Source organism: Eulemur rufifrons, chromosome 6 (assembly GCF_041146395.1).
Source record: "Eulemur rufifrons isolate Redbay chromosome 6, OSU_ERuf_1, whole genome shotgun sequence".
NCBI lineage: Eukaryota > Metazoa > Chordata > Mammalia > Primates > Lemuridae > Eulemur > Eulemur rufifrons.
In genome coordinates this window covers 14856270-14874168 of record NC_090988.1, presented here as the reverse complement: position 1 = coordinate 14874168, position 17899 = coordinate 14856270, and the positions used below count along the sequence as shown (strand labels likewise).

At 52.1% G+C, this 17899-nt stretch overlaps 1 protein-coding gene across 1 annotated transcript in view; it reads left to right on the top strand.

Moving 5' to 3' along the window:
- GRIK4 (glutamate ionotropic receptor kainate type subunit 4) overlaps positions 1 to 17899 on the top strand; it is a 296004-nt gene that overhangs the window by 180473 nt on the left and 97632 nt on the right. Inside the window, exons 8-9 of the mRNA XM_069468807.1 lie at positions 10244 to 10396; positions 11270 to 11374. Of these exons, the coding sequence (XP_069324908.1) occupies positions 10244 to 10396; positions 11270 to 11374 (258 nt within the window). The remainder of the gene's footprint in view (positions 1 to 10243; positions 10397 to 11269; positions 11375 to 17899) is intronic.

Here is a 17899-nt window from a genome sequence, read left to right as displayed (position 1 = left end):
GTGTGGAGGCACCGGGCTGTCATTTAGCGATGTCTGCAAGTCTCCTGTGGCCAGACTCCTGATAATGCCATTGCCAAGGACTTCCTGAGTGTAGGATGCAAGAATCTTGCTATTGGAAGGGCCTCTTAGCTGATCCGCTTCCTCATTGTTCAGATAAGGAAACCGAAGCCTAGGCTGGGATGAGGTGAGGGGTGGGGCCGTGCAAACACCAAGCCTGCTGCAGAGTGGAACTTCATCCTCAGACCCCTGGCTCTTCCCCTCCCCCTGGCCTGGGTCACTTCTGAGCAGGAGCCCATCCCGAGAAGCTTCCTCTGCCCTCCCCTTGTGCTTCCTCTCTGTTGCTCCTTTCTCTGTGGTGTGTGTTGGAAGCAGACCTTTCCTGGCCATTCCCTTCTGGGTTGGGTGTTCTTCCTCTGTGGAGCAGGTCAGGTCTACCTGCTTGTGTCCGTTTGTTAAAAGGCAGGTTCTCAGGAGACCAGGATTGTGTGGCTTCTTATGCCCTGTCCCAGCCATGTTACACACTTTGTTTCATTTTTAAAAGCCCCATGAGACAGGCCAACTTTCTGAAGTAACAGTGTCTCCATTTTACAGATGATAAAACTGAGGCCCAGAAAGGCTAAATAAATAGCTCAGGGGTCACACAACTGGTGAGCAGAGGAACAGGATGGAACCCAGGCCATGTGGCCATGCGGTTTATACTTTTAACCACTGTGCCGTTCGTCCCTCTCTGGTACCATCATTTCCTTACCACGCTGTACTGTAACTGGCCTGGCAAAATGACAAGTACAGTCATGTGCTGCATAATGACGTTTCAGTCAACGATGGACTATGGGGACCTATATGAGGGTGGTCCCATAAAATTTTAATACCGTGTTTTTACTGTACCTTTTCTATGCTTAGATACGTTTAGATACACACATACTTACATTGTGTTACAGTTGCCTACAGTGTTCAGCACAGTAGCGTGCTGTACAGGGGTGCAGCCCAGGAGCAATAGGCTGTACCCCCTAGCCTAGGTGTGCAGGGGGCTGAATCATCCAGGTTTGTGTAAGTGCACTCTGTGATGTTCCCACAATGACAGAATTGCCTAACAATGCATTTTGTAGAACTTGTTCCCTTCATTAAGCAGTGCATGACTGTAGTCAATAGCTATGTGTAGAATGCATGAGTGAGTGAGTGAATCCGGTGGAACGATGAGTTGGAGGCAGAGAGAAAAGAGAAAGAATTAGACCTAGGAGATGGCAATGGAATCACCCCCCCCCCCCGGAGTATGGGAAGTTGTCCAGTGGGCTTTTCATGAAGGAGTGACACCTGTCTTTGATAAGACATGCCCAGAGGCAGAGGCATGTCTAGACATCTGCACACACGGGCGACTAATCAGTAGTTAGCCCGTGTGGTAATCCGGGGTGGGCCTGCTGCAGGCAGGGCAGAGACAGTGACCGTTCACAAAAGTCTGCTCCCTTACGATGATGTAGCCCGGTGGAAATCTTAGGAAGTAAGGGATGGTTAAGGGGATCAGAGCCTATGAAAAACTCAGGAAGCTTCGATACAGGGAACTGGACAGGAGAATGGGGTTTGAGAAAGGAGTTTCATGGACGGTTTACAGACCACATCCCAGCAAGCTGTTGTAGACCTAAAAGAGGCAAAATGCCATAGGAAGGATTTGAGGGGCATCTGAAGGAAGGGGGTCCTCACCCCCATTAGCTGTCTTAAGGGACAGTGAAGGACATCCTCGAGCACAGTGTCACATGCAGGATCAGACTCACACCCCCCTACCCCCGCCCCCCGCAGCAATACAAGCCCGGTCTCTCGGCTGAGCCTGCAGTTCTTTCAGTCATCGCGCCAGTGTTTTCACAGGTGCCAACGAACTTGAAAGGCTCACGGCACAATATCAGGAAAAGGGGGAAAAATCTGCCTCCTCCTCTCCAGCGCGACCTCACCACATTTGGCATATGGCCTAGTGAAATAAAAGGTCCCAGGCTCTATTTCCAATTTATTTCTGCAGGTATCAGCCCTTGCATTAATGCTCACGTTGGCCACGAGCAGTCAGGTGAGAGGCCCTTGGTACTTGGTGGGATCCTTTGTAAGGATCCAACACGAGAGCCAGGGAGTGCCTTTCGGAGAGCTGCAGGCCAGTGCTGGCTGTCGTCAGACTTGCTGGCCTTGGAGGCACAGGGCCTGGATTCAAATACTGGCCTTGTCATTTTCTTGCTGTGTGATCTTAGGTAATGATGTAACCCTTCTGGGCCTTAGATTCTTTATAATTTTGGGCCAATTATGCTTGACCATCATAGAGGATTGCGATGAAGATGAAATGGGATGTGATCCCATCTTCAATGGCCAATTATTCATTAAGTTTATATAAGAACCTCTATGCCAGATGCTAGGATAGGCATTAGTAAATATATCAGTTAGCTTTTGCGACATAAATGCAAACCACAAGATCTCATTAGCATACAGCAATACACATTTAAATAGCTTACGCATCCGAGGGTCAGCTCGGGATAGCGCATCCAAGCTGGCCCAGCTGGGCAGCTCTGCTGGCTGGCTGGCCTGGACTGGGCCTGCATGGGGCAGCTCGGCTGCACGTGCCTCTCACCCTTCCCTGGACCAGCAGGCCAGCCTGGCATGTTCTCACGGTGATAGCAGAAGGGTGGCAAAGCAAATGGAAACACACGAGATCTCTTAGTCCTAAGCTCCCTTAACAGGCACACCCTCATCTTTTTGGCCAAAGAAAGTCACACAGATAAACTCAAAATCAGACAGCCAGGAAATGTACCTTTTACAGGGGAAAAATGCAAGGTCACATGGCAAAAGGCCTGAATGCAGAGTGGGGTGTAGGATCGGGACCCATCACGCATGTAGAGACCCTACGGTGGGGAAAGATCACACAGGGTGCACCGCTCGGTGAGTGGGATCCACCTCTAGGAAAATGGCCCAGGGAAGGCCCTGGGTTCTGCCTGGAGAGGTCAGGGAAGGCTTTCCGGAAGAGAAGGAAGCACATAATTCACTGCTCATTTTCCCTGAGCAACACAGTGGGCAGGTCCGCGGCGTCTCCGGTGGAGCAGGGCCATGTGCTGACTCCCTCTGTGGGCCTGGGGAGGGCGACCGGTCACGTGGAAGCAGCCCAGGGCAGATTGAAAGGTAGAAACCCTGACCTCATGTGTCTTCTTCCCAGTCCGGCCTCAGACCTCGCCAGGCCTGAGCAACTTAGACTCCCCAAGAATGTCTGGGGGGCATTCGGTGAGTGGGGGCGTTCTCTTAGGCACCCTCTGTGCCGGGGTGGAGGACCACAGTGAGGACGGGCTGTGCCGTGCCCGCTCGGGGCCGTCTCGGGACGGTGTGCGGAGGATCACGGTGCCTCAGGCCTGCAGTGGTCCCTGTGCCAGTCACAGCCGGCTTTCTCTCAGCCAAGCCCCTCTGGTGCTCTTGCCAATAACATGGAGCAGGATTGTTTCCTGCTGAGGGGAGTGGGGTGCTCATCCCGATGGGTGTCACGTTGGCACGGGGCTGAAGACTGCTGCAGCCCTTCCCACGAAATTACCCCACTTGACCCCTTCTCCTCCCCAGGGAATCCTCGTAAAGGTCAAGAGTGGTCATGCACTCCTTGACAACTGAGGAAACTGAGGCACAGAAGAGCTAGGTGGCACTGGGCTGGAGCCTGCTTCTGCCTCTCAGTGCCAGAAAACATTCCAGCCATCGTCCCTGCTGCCTCTGGCGGGGGAGGGAAGGCGTTGCAGACACTCCTCCCTCAGAGTGTGGGAAGGACGCTCACAGCAGCGACAATAGCACAGACCCCTCTCAAGGCTTCTCTCTTTAGCAACTGCCTTCGGAAAAGCACTGCCTCTTCCTGTCTCTTCGGGGGCTGAGGAATTCTCAGCACAAACCGCCCAGCACAAGCTCTTTCATGTCCTGGGGAGCCGCGAGCAGAGGGAGTCGGTTCCAGGAAAACACAGGCTGTGTCGTCTCCCCCACTGAGCTCACCACAAAGGCCGCAGCCAGCTCCTGCCTCAGTGGGGACACCCTCTCTTTTCCTTTCCTCCCCTCCTTTGCTCTCTCCTCTTCTTCCCAGAACCTCTTTTCTGTCTCTCTCTCCCTCCTACACTTGGTCTTCCTCATTCTTTCTCCACTTTTGGCATCTTCTCTCCTTTGCCCTTTTTCTCCCGACTTAGTACGAGTCTCCCACTCTTCCTCAACTTCCCAGTCAGGCCTTCAGTATTCCACGTGGAACTTTCTAGAAAGGGAGCCCAGTACTAGCGGCAGCACGGAGAGGTGTGGCTGAACTGGGAAGTAACCACAAAAGAAGGCTCAGCCTGCCCCCTGGGCTGTCCCCGCCAGGTGGCTGGCAGCCAGCGCCCACGTGCTTCTGCCTGAGACAATGCAAGCGGCAGAAGGAGTGTCGCGAACGGAGACACATACCCGCTGGCTTCACATGCCGTTCCCATTAATCACACTGCAAAGAACGAAAATCTCGGAAAATCATTAAAATTACAGATGGCTAGATTAAGTAATTAGAATTTAGGCTAAAGCAGATGTTTGTAATTAAGTGTTTATTTCATTGAATAAAATCCAGATTGTAAGAACTATTCCATGAGATTTCGATGGTTCCTGTCCTTGTATTATACGGGGGTGGGGGCAGAGTTTAAGCCACAGAGGTTCAGAGACAAATGGGCATCCAAAGGATCCCGGGAACCCGGTCATCCCAGGCCTGGGGAGCGACGAGGGTTACAGGTGTGTGTCTAGAAGATATTCCTATTTCCACTCCAGGGGAGGAGGAAGGATCTCAGCCACAACTCCCTGAGTCAGAATTGATTCATCTTAATTTATACGGAGTCTTTCATTCCCCTAAACAATTTGCAAACAGCTCAAAAGAAAATAACAATGAAGAACCAAATGAAAATATAAAAACAAGAGAATCGAGGGTTCATTGCCAAGCAACGTTCTGGTGCCAAGAAAGAAGAGAGGATTTTAAATGAGGATTGAGCCATTTGGGGAATTTAATATTTAGAAGAGGCAGGGACAGGAGAAGCGGAGACAAAACCAAGAGGCGCACGCACACAGAGGGGGAGCGGAGGCCACAGAAAGACAGAGAGGAAAAGGGATGGAACCGCAGGGACAACTCCCTCCCCACGGGGGCCCAGAAGTGGAGACACGGGCCGTGGACGGACGGCTTTTGCAACAGAACCCGCTTTCTCCTCACTGCAGTCCCAAATGCTCTCCAGAGCTAAAAGAGTAAATAATAGCAGAAAGAGAAAGCAATTAGGAGAGCAAAAAAGATGCTTCGAGATGGAGATCTGGAACGAGATGGAAAAATTGATGAGGCAGAGAGATTACAGGCTCGCACACCATGGGAGGTGAAATCGGGTGAGGGGAGGATATTGGCGACTGGGGGAGGCAGACGGGGGTGAGGGATGGGAGGTGACTTCTCAGAGAAGTGGTTTGGAGGAGCCAGGTGAGAGGTCTGGGCAGATGGCCAGGGGCCCACGGAAGAGAGCGGTCCTGGTTATGGATGGAGGACTCGGGGAGACTGCCCCGGGGGAGAAGAGATTTGGAGCTTAGGAGGTGTCGCTGGGGCCAACCCAGGCTGAATGGTGGAGAGGACCCGTGAAGCCCAGAGCCTACTGGGGATGCCACCTGTGTCCCTCCTCTGGAGGCCACACGTAGGCAGAGAGGAGATCAGAACCTTGAGGACTTTCCTCCTACCCGCTCCCCACCCTCAGTATCTCTAGCTGGAGTTATAACTAGAGGTACTTGAAGAATCTTAAGGCCCTGGCGTTAGAGATGCCAGAGAACATTGCGAACAGGCACGCGCTGATTTCTCAGCATCTAGATCATGCGCTAATAAGAGCACATCAGCCAAGAAAACCGCACCCCAGACGGGGTGGGAATAGCAAAAAGCACGTGGCAGGAACAAGCTTGGGGCTTGGTGGGAGGATGTGAGAAGTGGCGTGGCAGGCCTCATCTGCAAGTCTGCAGTGATGGAGGTCTCTCGGGGACCAGCACATATCCTCACCAGGGGAGGAAGGAGCCTGTAGAGAGGGGGTGAGGCCCAGGGCTCTCTAGGCCTGGTACAACAGTGCCTCTGAGAGGAGAGGGACCCCCAGGCCCCCAGTACCAGTTAGGGTGCTCTTGGCTCTCAGCAACAGGAACTCAGAATTAAGACGCCTTGTGCAAAAAAAGGAAACATGCTATTGCATGGCTTAGCAAGATTCCAGAGTGATGTGTTTGGAGACCCAGGTCTTTTCTGTGTCTGCTTGGTTGCCCATGGTGTCAACTTCATGCTCAGGCTGGAGCCAGGGTGGTTGCAGCAATTCCAAGCATCACAACCAGATGCAGAAATGTCCAGAGGAGGAAGAAGGACTGACTCTCTTAGGAGACGGGAAACTTTCCTAAGAAGCAAACCCCAGACCTCAGTGCGTGTCTCACTGATCTGAGTTGAGTCACTACCCAGTCCTGAATCCCACAGTGGCAGCGGGGATGGGATGGCTTTTGGGCCGCTCAAGCTCACCTGGCACCTGGGGCTGGGTCGTCCTCCTCTGAACTCCTGGCAGCTTGTGGGGCGGGCGGGGGGATGCCTAAATGAAATGGGAGGAAGAACGGGAGACTGGGTGCTATGAGGACAAATAACCAGTCAGGCCAAGAGTCACAGTGGACATTAGAGAAGTCCGCCCACCAGCCCTCCTGTCCCCAGCCCTGGCCCAAGAGTCCCACACTCCTGTCTGCTGTTGAGTAACAATAATGCGAAAGATTGTCCCAAGTTGTCCTGGGGTTAGGCGCAAGAGTGCCCTGATAGGGACGGGCGCGGTGGCTCACACCTGTAATCCTAGCACTCTGGGAGGCCGAGGCAGGTGGATCGCTCGAGGTCAGGAGTTCGAGACCAGCCTGAGCAAGAGCGAGACCCCGTCTCTACTAAAAATAGAAAGAAATTATCTGGCCAACTAAAATATATATAGAAAAAAAAAAATTAGCCGGGCATGGTGGCGCATGCCTGTAGTCCCAGCTACTCGGGATGCTGAGGCAGGAGGATCACTTAAGCCCAGGAGTTTGAGGTTGCTGTGAGCTAGGCTGATGCCATGGCACTCACTCTAGCCCGGGCAACAAAGCGAGACTCTGTCTCAAAAAAAATAAAAGTAAAAAAAAAAAGAGTGCCCTGATAGAGCAAAGATAAGCTGGGCTTCCTGAGGGAGCCTTGCCGGGCAGTGAAGGGAAGATTCCAGGCTGGACAAGGGGTGCTGGGTGTCCGGCCTGGCCGTGTGCTGTCTCCCTTTGTGACCTTGGGCAAGAGGAGAACTCCTTGAGCCTCGGTTTCTCCATTCATAAAATGAGAGAGTCCAACTAGTTGTTTTCTAGGATCCTTCCAGTTCGGACACTCTGCAGTTTATCTTAGAATGGAGAGGCTAATTGGGAGGCCAGGGTGAAGGAGGGAGAGAAACTGGTTTACAGTGTCATTTAAATGGCCAGACAGAAGGAGCTAGAAGCCAGTATCAATCGGGGTAACTAACTCCTCCTCAGGCAGATGTTTGTCTAAGCCAGAAAAGCAGAGTCTGTAGCATTCATAATTTCCATATGTCCTTTTGGCAAGGAAATGTGAGAGGACCATTAATAAGAGCCACATGTGCTCAGGGAAAAGTGAATTATGTGCAAAGGACAAGGACGGTGGGAGGCTTGTGGAGGAGCATGCAGCAGGTGAGCCTCGAATCAGATAAAGAAGGAGCCAAGCAGCACAGGGGAAGGGCAGGGGGTGGCAAAGAGAGAGATGGTGATGGATGGGGGGCTCCAGAGTGGGGCTGCTCAGCCTGGCTCTGCAGGACTGCAGAGTTTTCCGCTGGTCTCCATCGCGGGATGCGGATGCCCTTATCTGCTTAGTTTGCAGGTGTCAGGGGGCCTTAGGACCAGGGGACAGACAGGAGGGGAGATGCAGGCAGAGGGGACTCAGTGGCCTGGCAGGACGTCTCTGTGGACAGTGGTGAGGTGTCAAGGTCTAGGGTACCTGCCAGAGGGTAAAGGCTGAATATAAGTGGGAAGAAAGACAAGAAGCGAGAGAGGGAGGGAGAGAGAGGGGGAGGGAGGAAGAAAGCACACACTGGCTAGGTAGTTTTGTGTTGTAGGTGAACTTGGACTGGAGCAGAGAAACTTCATTGGCTCATTTTCTCTGTAATTGCCTTTTAAAGAGATTATCCAAAGTCAGCTCACCCAGTTGCTATCACAGGCCTCTTGGCCCAACAGATAGCAAAACCGGGCAGGAAACAAGGCAATCCGCCCAGCTGCCTTCTGCCCTTGAAGCTCCCCATTCTGGTGACTCCCTGGACCCTAACCCTAGTTCAGCCAGTGCCTGCTTCCCGAGCGCCTGCCGACACCTGGACCTGGGTGCACAGCCCCGGCCCTCTGGAATGCTGGCCCCCGACGCTCACAGTTGACACAGCATTTTGACAGACCGGGGAGGCAGGGACGCTGCTTCTCTTTTACGGATACGGGAATCATTGCTCACGGAGAGAGGTTCAGTAACACGCCCAGGGTTGCTCAGCACATAAATGAGGGACCAGGATCCAGACCCTGGGTTTGGTGTTTGCGCCTTCAACTGCTTCACTCTGCAACTTGCCGTTTCATGCTGCTCATACTCCGTCTGGAGAGCTTGAAAATACCCCAGGTGGCATTGCTCCCTCCAACCGTGGAGGGGCCAGTGTCCTAGGGCCTGGCCAGGAAAGAGCGGGTTGTAAGAAGGCTGTGACGGGGAAGGGTGCCTTTAGTAGAAAGGGGAGGCTTGGAAGGGGCAGTGTTGAATTGCCAGTGGTGGAATGTCACGCGTCAGTGAGGAACTTGCCTTGTGATGGTGGACTTCTCGCCCCCCAAGGGCACTCCTCCCAGGAGGCTCCGCCTGCCTTCCTGGCCCCTCCTCCCCGCCCCCCAGGGCCCCAGTACAGGGTTGATCGTGTAGTCACTTACACTCGGTAGGTTTTTCTTGTCAGGGACCTTGTGTACATTAACACAGAGAGGATTCCCTCTCCTTAGATTGCACATTCCCCGAGGACAAGAGTCTTCTGTCTTTCTGCTCCCACCACCTCCACCCAGCACCTCAGCCTTCCCCTCCCCAAAGGCTGCAAACATTGCCTTAACTCACTGGGTAGTGGGCAGCTTTCAGCCAGGAGTTAATTCAATGCAAGCCAAGAAATATGTCTTGGGGACCAAGTGCATGTCAGGTCCCATGATAGATGCTGTGCAGCACATGGAGATTAAGGTCCGGCATGTTCCCTGCCCTGAAGTGCTTGTAGTTTAACAGAGAAGAGGAAAATACCAACACACAGCTGCACTGACCTCCTCCCTGGTGTTGGGCCTTCCATGGCATGATCCCTGACGCCTGCCCGCGTGTCTGATGTGTCGCTCCCTCCAGGTGTGCTCCACACTGTCCGCGTCCTGGTCTCTGCCCCTGCAGCGCCCCCTCTGGGATGCCTTTCTCTTTCCCCAGCTGCGCCGCACCCCCATATCCAATAACTGTCTCCAAAGTCCCTCGGTGCTCCGGCCCAGTGCCGCATCCCCAGGAAATACTTTCTTGATCGCCCAACCAGATGTCTCCCCCTTTGCCCCCGACAGACCTTTGTGGGTCTGTCTCACGCAGTCTCACGTCACCCTGATCTGTGTCCTGTGTCCTCGCCCCGCCCTCCCCATCCCACGACACTCCATCCCAGGAATAGGGTCTCACTCGTCTTTGAGCTTTGAACTTGCCACATGCTTCATACGTACTCATCATGTTAAACAGCACATATAGGCTTTGACAGTAGGTACACATAGGAAGAAACGGTATCGTGGGGTCTTCCAGGAGCAAGTGACCTTCAGCTGAGACTCGCAGAATGGGCAAATCTGAGGGAGTGGCCAGGTCCCTTCCCTCTTCCTGAGATAGGCAGCCCTGCCCCCTTTTGGGGATTCCTGGGAGCAATGGAAGTTGCTTGTTTCCCTGGGAAAAGGAGAGAAAAGGCTGCCCTTGAAATCGTTTGGGACCCACAGGGGTAGCTTGATGGTTCAGTCCCAGGGAAGCCTTTGCCACCATGGTCTGCCTTGGGTGAGCACCCCGACTATTAGCAGAGGTGGAACTGGCCCAGAGACAGGAGGTGGGCCAAGGTGACCCTTGCTTCCCTTTTCTTTTCCTTTCTCTTTTCCTCCTTCATGCCTCTTATTCTTCCCTCTCCCTCCCTCCCTTCCTCTATCCCCCATCGCTTCCTGGCTCTGCCTGCTCCTTGGCCTTTCCCAGCTCTCCTCCGCCCTGCTGTTCGATGCCGTCTACGCGGTGGTGACCGCGGTGCAGGAGCTGAACCGGAGCCAGGAGATCGGCGTGAAGCCCCTGTCCTGCGGCTCGGCGCAGATCTGGCAGCACGGCACCAGCCTCATGAACTACCTGCGCATGGTGAGGAGCGGCGGAGGCCCTGCCCGGCCACGCCCAGCCTGACGGGTGGGACACTCGGTTCAAGGAACCCCTCAACTCCAAGCTTCCCTGGTAGATCACAGCCCCAGATAAGTCAGTGATCTGTGGTGGCCCCGGTCACTGGATCATGGGTCACAGTTTTTCCCTAATAACCCCTGAGAATCCATGGAATTTTGCTCAGAAGGCAATGGCCCTTGAGCCTCACGCTATTAACGGGCCCTCTGCTCAGCGGTGATCCCAGCAAAGCTCCGCACAGCGCACAGCGGGGGAAGGGCAGTGCTGCCGGGACGGATCCCTCCAGGAGTTGCAGGCTTAGGACTTCCAGCCTGGCGCTGAGTTTTCCCAGTCTTTGCCTCCCCAGCTGTGCGTCCTCTTCTGGGTGGAGGTGAATCTACCCCACGAAGAACATGTCTCTTGTCAGAGAAGCCTGGTGCCGAGTGTCTTGGGTTTTGCATTTAGAGTCAAATGTAGGCTCATCCTGACTTCTCGCAGGTCTGGGGCTGGGCGAGCAGCTGCCCAAAGAGCGTAAGCGCTATTGCAGCCAAGGGCCGGGAGCCGGGGCGGAGGGAAATCTGAGCTCAAGTTAGCATCATGCCTGTGCAGGTTTGTGCAGTTGGTAGGAGGGGTTGTTGGGTGTGGGGCATCTTTCTCCTCCAGCCCCAGCCAAGTCTGAATTGTCTCCAGAGACATCAGGTTTGTCATCTCCAGACGCTGTCGTGGGAGATGGGCGGGAGGTGGCTCTCGATGGCTTCCCATGTCTTGGGCATCGTCAGGAGCCCCCGTGTGGATTGCATGCTCGGAGCCACGCGGAACCCGGGGCCCGTTTGGTGCTGTAACTCACTCTCTCTTGGACAGGTAGAATTGGAAGGTCTCACCGGCCACATTGAATTCAACAGCAAAGGCCAGAGGTCCAACTATGCCTTGAAAATCTTGCAGTTCACGAGGAACGGTTTTCGGCAGGTAAGCCTGGCCGTGCTGCCGTGATGGCAGATCCCTCCGCTCCATTCCTTTCTCTGTTCCCAGCGCACTCCTTTGAGTCCTCGGCGCCCAGGATGGCCTCTTGCTCCCGGTTATCCCCCAGATATCCTGCATCCTGCGCAAGGTTCCTGGCCTGCACTGGCCTGCCCCTTCCTGCCGCCAGAGCAGCCACCGTGGGCCAGGGACTGTGCCCGACCCATGCTTTGTGGGGCGAGAGGGGAGGCGAGAGAGTGTCAGGGGAGGAAGGGATTCTCAGGCCCTGTCTACTTTTTTGGATTGTTCTATCCCTTGAGTCCCACCCTAACCCCAGAACCTGTGTTGGACTCCAGGCAGCCTGCTGGGGAGGCCCAGACCGGATCCCATGTGGGCTGAGGAAGCCCTCCGGCACCAGCACGCAGGCTGGTTCTGTCCTGCCAGCTCTTCTCTGACCAACCCTCGGCCCCCACGCCCCGTGCCAGTCACAGCCCACTCCCGTCTGCTGCCTGTCTGCTCCATCATCTCAGGGATGCTTTGTCCCTCCAGCTCCTCTCAGCTCCCTGCTCTTTTCCTCATTCTTCTCCATTAACCTCATTCTCCTTTTCTCCTGTCCTCTTCCATCAGAGGAAACCGGGATGTGACAGCCACTCCAAATGTCCCTTTGAAAGTCTCCCACCTTCGCCATTGCCCTAATAATCCACTCCCTGTCATTCGGCTAGCCTTTCTGCAACCTTGGAGGAGGCTAGTGAGTGGGAAGCCAGGCACTCAGCACAGCAGGAAGCAGGCAGAGTGAGGAGCCCCTTGACTGTCAGAGTGGCTGAACAAGGGAGCGCACCACTGAGGGGGGCTTCACAGCTGCCTTTTCCAGGAGATTATGGAGCATCACCATCATCGTCATTATCATCATCACCACCACCACTACCACCGCCATCATCACAGCAGCTTCCATTTAGTTTTTTAAATTTATTTTATTTTAGTTTATTTTTGAGACAGGGTCTTGCTCTGTCACCCAGGCTGGAGTGCAGTGGCATCGTGATAGCTCACTAGAGCCTCCAACTCCTGGGCTCAAGCAATCCTCCTCCTCAGCCTCCCAAAGTGCTAGGATTATAGGCATGAGCCGCCATGCCTGGCCAGCTGCCATTTATTAAGCACTCACTATGGGCCTTATACCATGTTCAGAGTGTCATATGTATTTTCTCGTTTAACCCTACAAAATAGGCACTATTTATTAATCCTCATTTTATACTTGAGGAAACTGAGGCTCAGAGAGATTGACTGGCTTGTCCTTGAGCAATTAGTACTGGAAGAACTGGTTTTGGACCCAAATACATCTACCTCTAAGGTCCAGGTTCTTAAACATTATGGCAAATTGTGCTTCAGAATCACCTTGGTAATTTGTTGAAATGCAGATTTTTATAGACTACACCTCACAGGAGTCTGATCGGGTAGGCCTGAGATAGGGCCCAGGAACAGATGCAGTCATTGGGCATCAAGGTGACTGTGATGGAACCCAACACCTTGGAGGCCCGGTCACATTGTCTCCCACTACCCTGTCCCTGCATCTGAGAGGCTCCAATCAGACTTTCTTACAAGGCCCAGTGGAGTCCTTTCCAGGGGGCCAGTGGTTACCCTGGGCCACAGGACCAGGTCACCCTTCTTGGAAGACAATACAGTAAGAGGAAAGAGTCCCAGACAGAGAGAGGAACCTCGGGTCCAGGTGCTGACACTGTCAACAACTCCTCACAGCTGTGGGCCAGAGCTGTCTGTAGCCATGACAATAGCTGTCATTTTTCATAACTTCTCAAATGGGGGCAGGGTTAGGTAGTCAGCCAGAAACTATGGGGATAGCATATCCCAAAATGGCATTTCATTTATCTATTAATAATAAATCATTTATTGAGCACATACTATGTGTCAGGTACTGTGCTGGGCCGGGGGGAGACAAAGCTGAAAAAGCTCCGGCCCCTGTGCTAAGAGAGAGCTCACAGTGTGGAGAGGGAGGCTGGCAGAGAAGACGGTAAGTGCAAATTTGGGTTATTAAACTCAGATTGTGCCCTTGGGCTCACAATGCCTGGAATAAGTGAAGCTGCCAGCCTGTGGGGAAATTGTCAGGCAGACTTTTCTCCGAGCCCCAGTATCCTTGGGGGATGTGAAGGGAAGAACACTCATTCATTCTTTCAAGAAATCTTTGTCGAGTGCTTATTATATGCCAGGCTCCCTTCTAGGTACAGGTTTTTAAAAATAGAGAAAGCGTGCATTTGTGGAGCCTGTACTCTAGTAGGGGGCAGACAGTAGGCAAACAAATACATGTATAATATAGTGTCAGTAGTGCAAAGTGCTCTGAGGACAAAAGAAAACGGGGAAAGCAACAGGGGAGTGGAGGTGGTGATGGGGGGAGCAGTTAGGAGGACATAATGCTCAAGCCAAGCCCAGACCCACTCCCTAGGAAGCCCGACCCCAGGCTTTGAAAAAGTCCCCTGCCTTATGCGTACCCCCGGAAAGAGCCCCCTTCCAGAACCCCTCCATCAAGACACACCTGCGGTGGCACAGCCTGCTGGTGGCCCTGATCCCGCCCTCCACTTGAATGACAGCTGATTAGCCTCCGAGTACCTCTTTACCTTAATTCCGCATTTCCAGCAGCTGCCACTCAGGCTGCCTTGTGCCAGCTGTGAGGCCACAGGATTGCCTGAGTCATTAAGAAACAGCATCATCAGCCGCCAGGGCCCATCTTTCACCCCCAGCCCGGGCCAGGAAGGGATTCAGCCCCGAAACATCCTAAAAGGGGCTGCGACTTCTACATCCGCAGCACCCATTGGTGGTACCAGGGCGGGCTTCTCAAACGTAGGTGCGCATTTGAAAGAGAATGACTGAGGGTGCTTGTTTTAAATTGTACATACCCAGGCCCCTCAGCTGAAAATTCTGATATAGTCGAACTGGCTGCCTTCCAGGAATCTGCATATTTTCAGCTAGCAACCAGATAGATGATTATAATGTGCGTAGCCCACAGACTACCCTCTGACAATCACCGCCCTAGTAGACCAGTGTTAGTGAACTGCAGCCTTTACACGTGGAATTTTTTCTTGGCCTCCCTGCATCCCACTCCCATCTTTGTGAGCTAACGTTGAATGGAGTCTGCTGCAGAAGTGACCATGAATAGGATGGTGGTTTTGACCTTCAGCTACCCTAAGCGACAAACACTCTTGATTGGACTTATGAAGTAGATGGCGATTAATTATCCTCTTTATTACCCATTTTTCTTCAACAAATCTGGTGAGAGTCCTGCTGCTTTCCTGTCTGGTGCAGGTGCCATGAGTACACAGTGAAAACTGCGTGTGAGGTGTCCTGGGCGCAGAGGTAGCTTTGCAGCGCTGGTCCCCAAGTCCCTTCCCAATCACCGCCCAATCTTTGCCTCTTGACTGGTGTCCTTCCCCTGCTTATTACAGGATGAAGAAATGGTTTAGGGAGTGCTAATTGATTGGGCTTCTCTTCTGGGGTGGGAGGAATGTCAGCAGCTCTGCTTCAGTATTCTCCCAGTTCCATCCAAGGGGAGGCTGGCAGGGGAGGGGAAAAGGACAAGAAACAAAGGAAATAACATCTTTTGAGTACCTTTTGCAGACCAGACAGCACGTGGGCACTTGGGACAGATCACTTCCAATCTTGAGGATGACCCTTCAAGGTAGATAAATTCCCATTTTGCTGATAAGAAAACTGAAGCTCAGGGAGGGTGAGGAACTTGGCCCTAGTCAAGTTCCTATTAGCACGGACTTCAGACAGAGCTGGAATTTATGCCCAGGTCTGTCCAGCTCCAAAGCCCATGCTCTTGGGTCTCCCACTCTTGGCTGTTCCTCACTTTCCTGGAAACCCTAAACCCCCAAATCAAAACACTTTTACCCAGGCCTGTTGGTTTGCTGCCACCTGCTGCACACCAGGATGGCTCCTGGTTCCTGTGACCTGCTGGGCTGGGCTTTCTTTCATAATGGCGTCTTCTCATTTGGCTCCGGTTTTGTTCTCTCTCTTCCCGTCTGGGTGAGTGACTATTAAGAGCTGGGTTTGATTATTTAGAAAGCACCACGCAGGGACCCAGTGGGTTGTAATTGGTAAAATGTCTGAACCAAATACCACATTCTCTGCCGGTGGCTGATTAAAGGATTATTACCATTTTAAAAATAGTCTTTTAGAATTCAGGGCTATTTTTTTTACCATTTAAAAAATTACTATTTTGATTCTGTTTGGAGAGGGTTTTCCATCTTGGGACTCTCTGGAACTTCCACTGGAGACTATGTGGGGGAAAATATACCGTATTGTGTCCTGTAAGTGACATTTCTGAACCTGGACCATCTCCCAATTATTTATTTGTGAGTATAAAAGTGCACAGTACCACGTCAGCTCCATCCCCCAGTTTTTGCCTGTGTGAGATCTCCATTCTCCACCCCATATTCTCTCTTCTCATCCCCCAGAAGATGCCCTGGGTAGCATTAGGAAAGTATAGTCTTCCTTCCTGATTTGGGAGAAATCCTCTTTGAAAGAGGCTAGGAAAAAAAGAAGCGTAGCATTAGAAGGCCCTTAATTTTTTTCATTTAACTTGGTCTAAAGATCAGAGATTCTGAGCAGCCCCGGAGCGACTTTGTTAGTGCTGTAATAAGATGAGCACACCTTTCATCTGAGGATCGGAAATGGCTTAACAGGCTCTAATTAAGCCTTCGAGGTTTGACATCCCCAGTTAAAGATGCGGATCTCAAATTTTTCTGTTGGCTAATTGTGTATCACAATGGGGATAACTCAGTTTTCTCTCTCTCAGCAATGAAGATGGAAACCCCTCAGCAATTCATCTGGCTGAACCCAAGGATTGTTGAAACTAGATTCGCAAGGCACACTCTGGTGCTTGCCTGTGATTACATAGAAAGCTGGCTCTACTGACATAATCATAATAGCTAACATTTATTGTCGCCTACGTGATGTACTGTGCCGAGTGTGTATATATGTCTTTAAAATTTCTCATCCTCTTATCAACCCTGCATGAAAGCCATTCTCTCATCTTGTAGGCAAAGAAATTGAGACAGAGAGATACAGTATTGTATCCACATTCACACAGCCAGGGAGAACCAGACTTCAGAACTGAGCTGGATCTGGCTGTCTTCAAAGTCCAAGGTCTTTCCACTATGCAAATTTGCCCCAGAACATGTTGGTGGAGATAATCCTCTAACCCAATGCCAGAATGTTCTCCTCCATGCCCCTGAGAGACACAGCCAGCCAGTGTCTCCCTGAGCATGTCCTGGGCTGGGAAATTCACGGCCTCTCAAGGGACACATTCCAAATCCTTCGAGACACTAACTCAAAATCTGCTTCCTCATTCTGCCCCAGGGAGCAACTCTGAATAGTCTGCTTCCTTTTTCTTACTAGCTCCTCAAATATTTAAAAATAGTTTGATTTTACTTCATTCATTCATTCTTTCATTCCTGAATTTAGCATAAAATTTTTGAGCATCTTCTCTGTGTCAAGGGCTGGGAATGCAAGATAAATGAGTCGTGGTCCCTTCAAGAGCTCATAATAGTTAGAGGACGGCAAAATTTGCAGCTGACTCTACAGTGCTGGAGTTGTCCTGGCCCCTCTATTTTTTCCTTTCCCAAGCAGTGGCCCGTAGCTATTCCCAACATGACATACCTTCCAAATCTCTCCCCACCAATGCTTTTGGGTTTGTCTGGATGTCTATTAAAACACAAGGCCCAATTGGACAACGTGATCCAGATGGGCTGAACAGCACAGAGCTGAGAACACTGCAGGATCATCAGTTTCCTCAAACTGAACACTAAATTTCTGTTTGCTGCATTAGCTTGCTTACAGGAATTTGTTTTCAAATGTTCTATTCATTCTGAACTCTGGGCCCCAGAATCAATCAGTTATTCCACTCGCCTCCTTCCCCATCAAATACACAGGGCTCTTTTCACATGAACTTTTCATAGAAACTAGACTTGAGGCATGCTTTCCTTGGACCGCTGATTTATTTCACTCTGTTCCTATGGAGATGGAGAAACTGGCAGGGCTGGCCAGGAACGGGCCAATAAAAAGCCTTGTGAGTGAGCCGATAGCCATATTTTGTTTTCCAAAACTGATCTAACCTCAGCTTTCAAGGGTCTGGTTCTCTGGAATGATTTTAGTGCAGTTCTGACCAGAGGCAGGAGGATGGATGAGATGGCTTTTCTGAGTCACCCTTGCAAACTAAAATCTCAGGGATTCGGTGTCCTCAACCCTTTTGGCACCAGGCACTGGTTTCATGGAGGGCAATTTTTCCATGGGCCAGGGGCAGGCGGTGTCCTGGGGCGGGTATGGAGCTCAGGCGGTGATGCGTGCCTGTTTCCTAATGGGCCACGGACCAGCACCGGACCATAGCTCAGTGGGTTGGGGACCGTGGCTCTAGAAGGCTCACAGAATCCATCTCCAGCCTCCTGAAGTTCCTGCAAGGTCCCCACCCGTTGCTAGGAGGTCAGGCTGCCTTCCTTTAATCTCCTCTCCTGCATCTTCTCTGACAGAAGC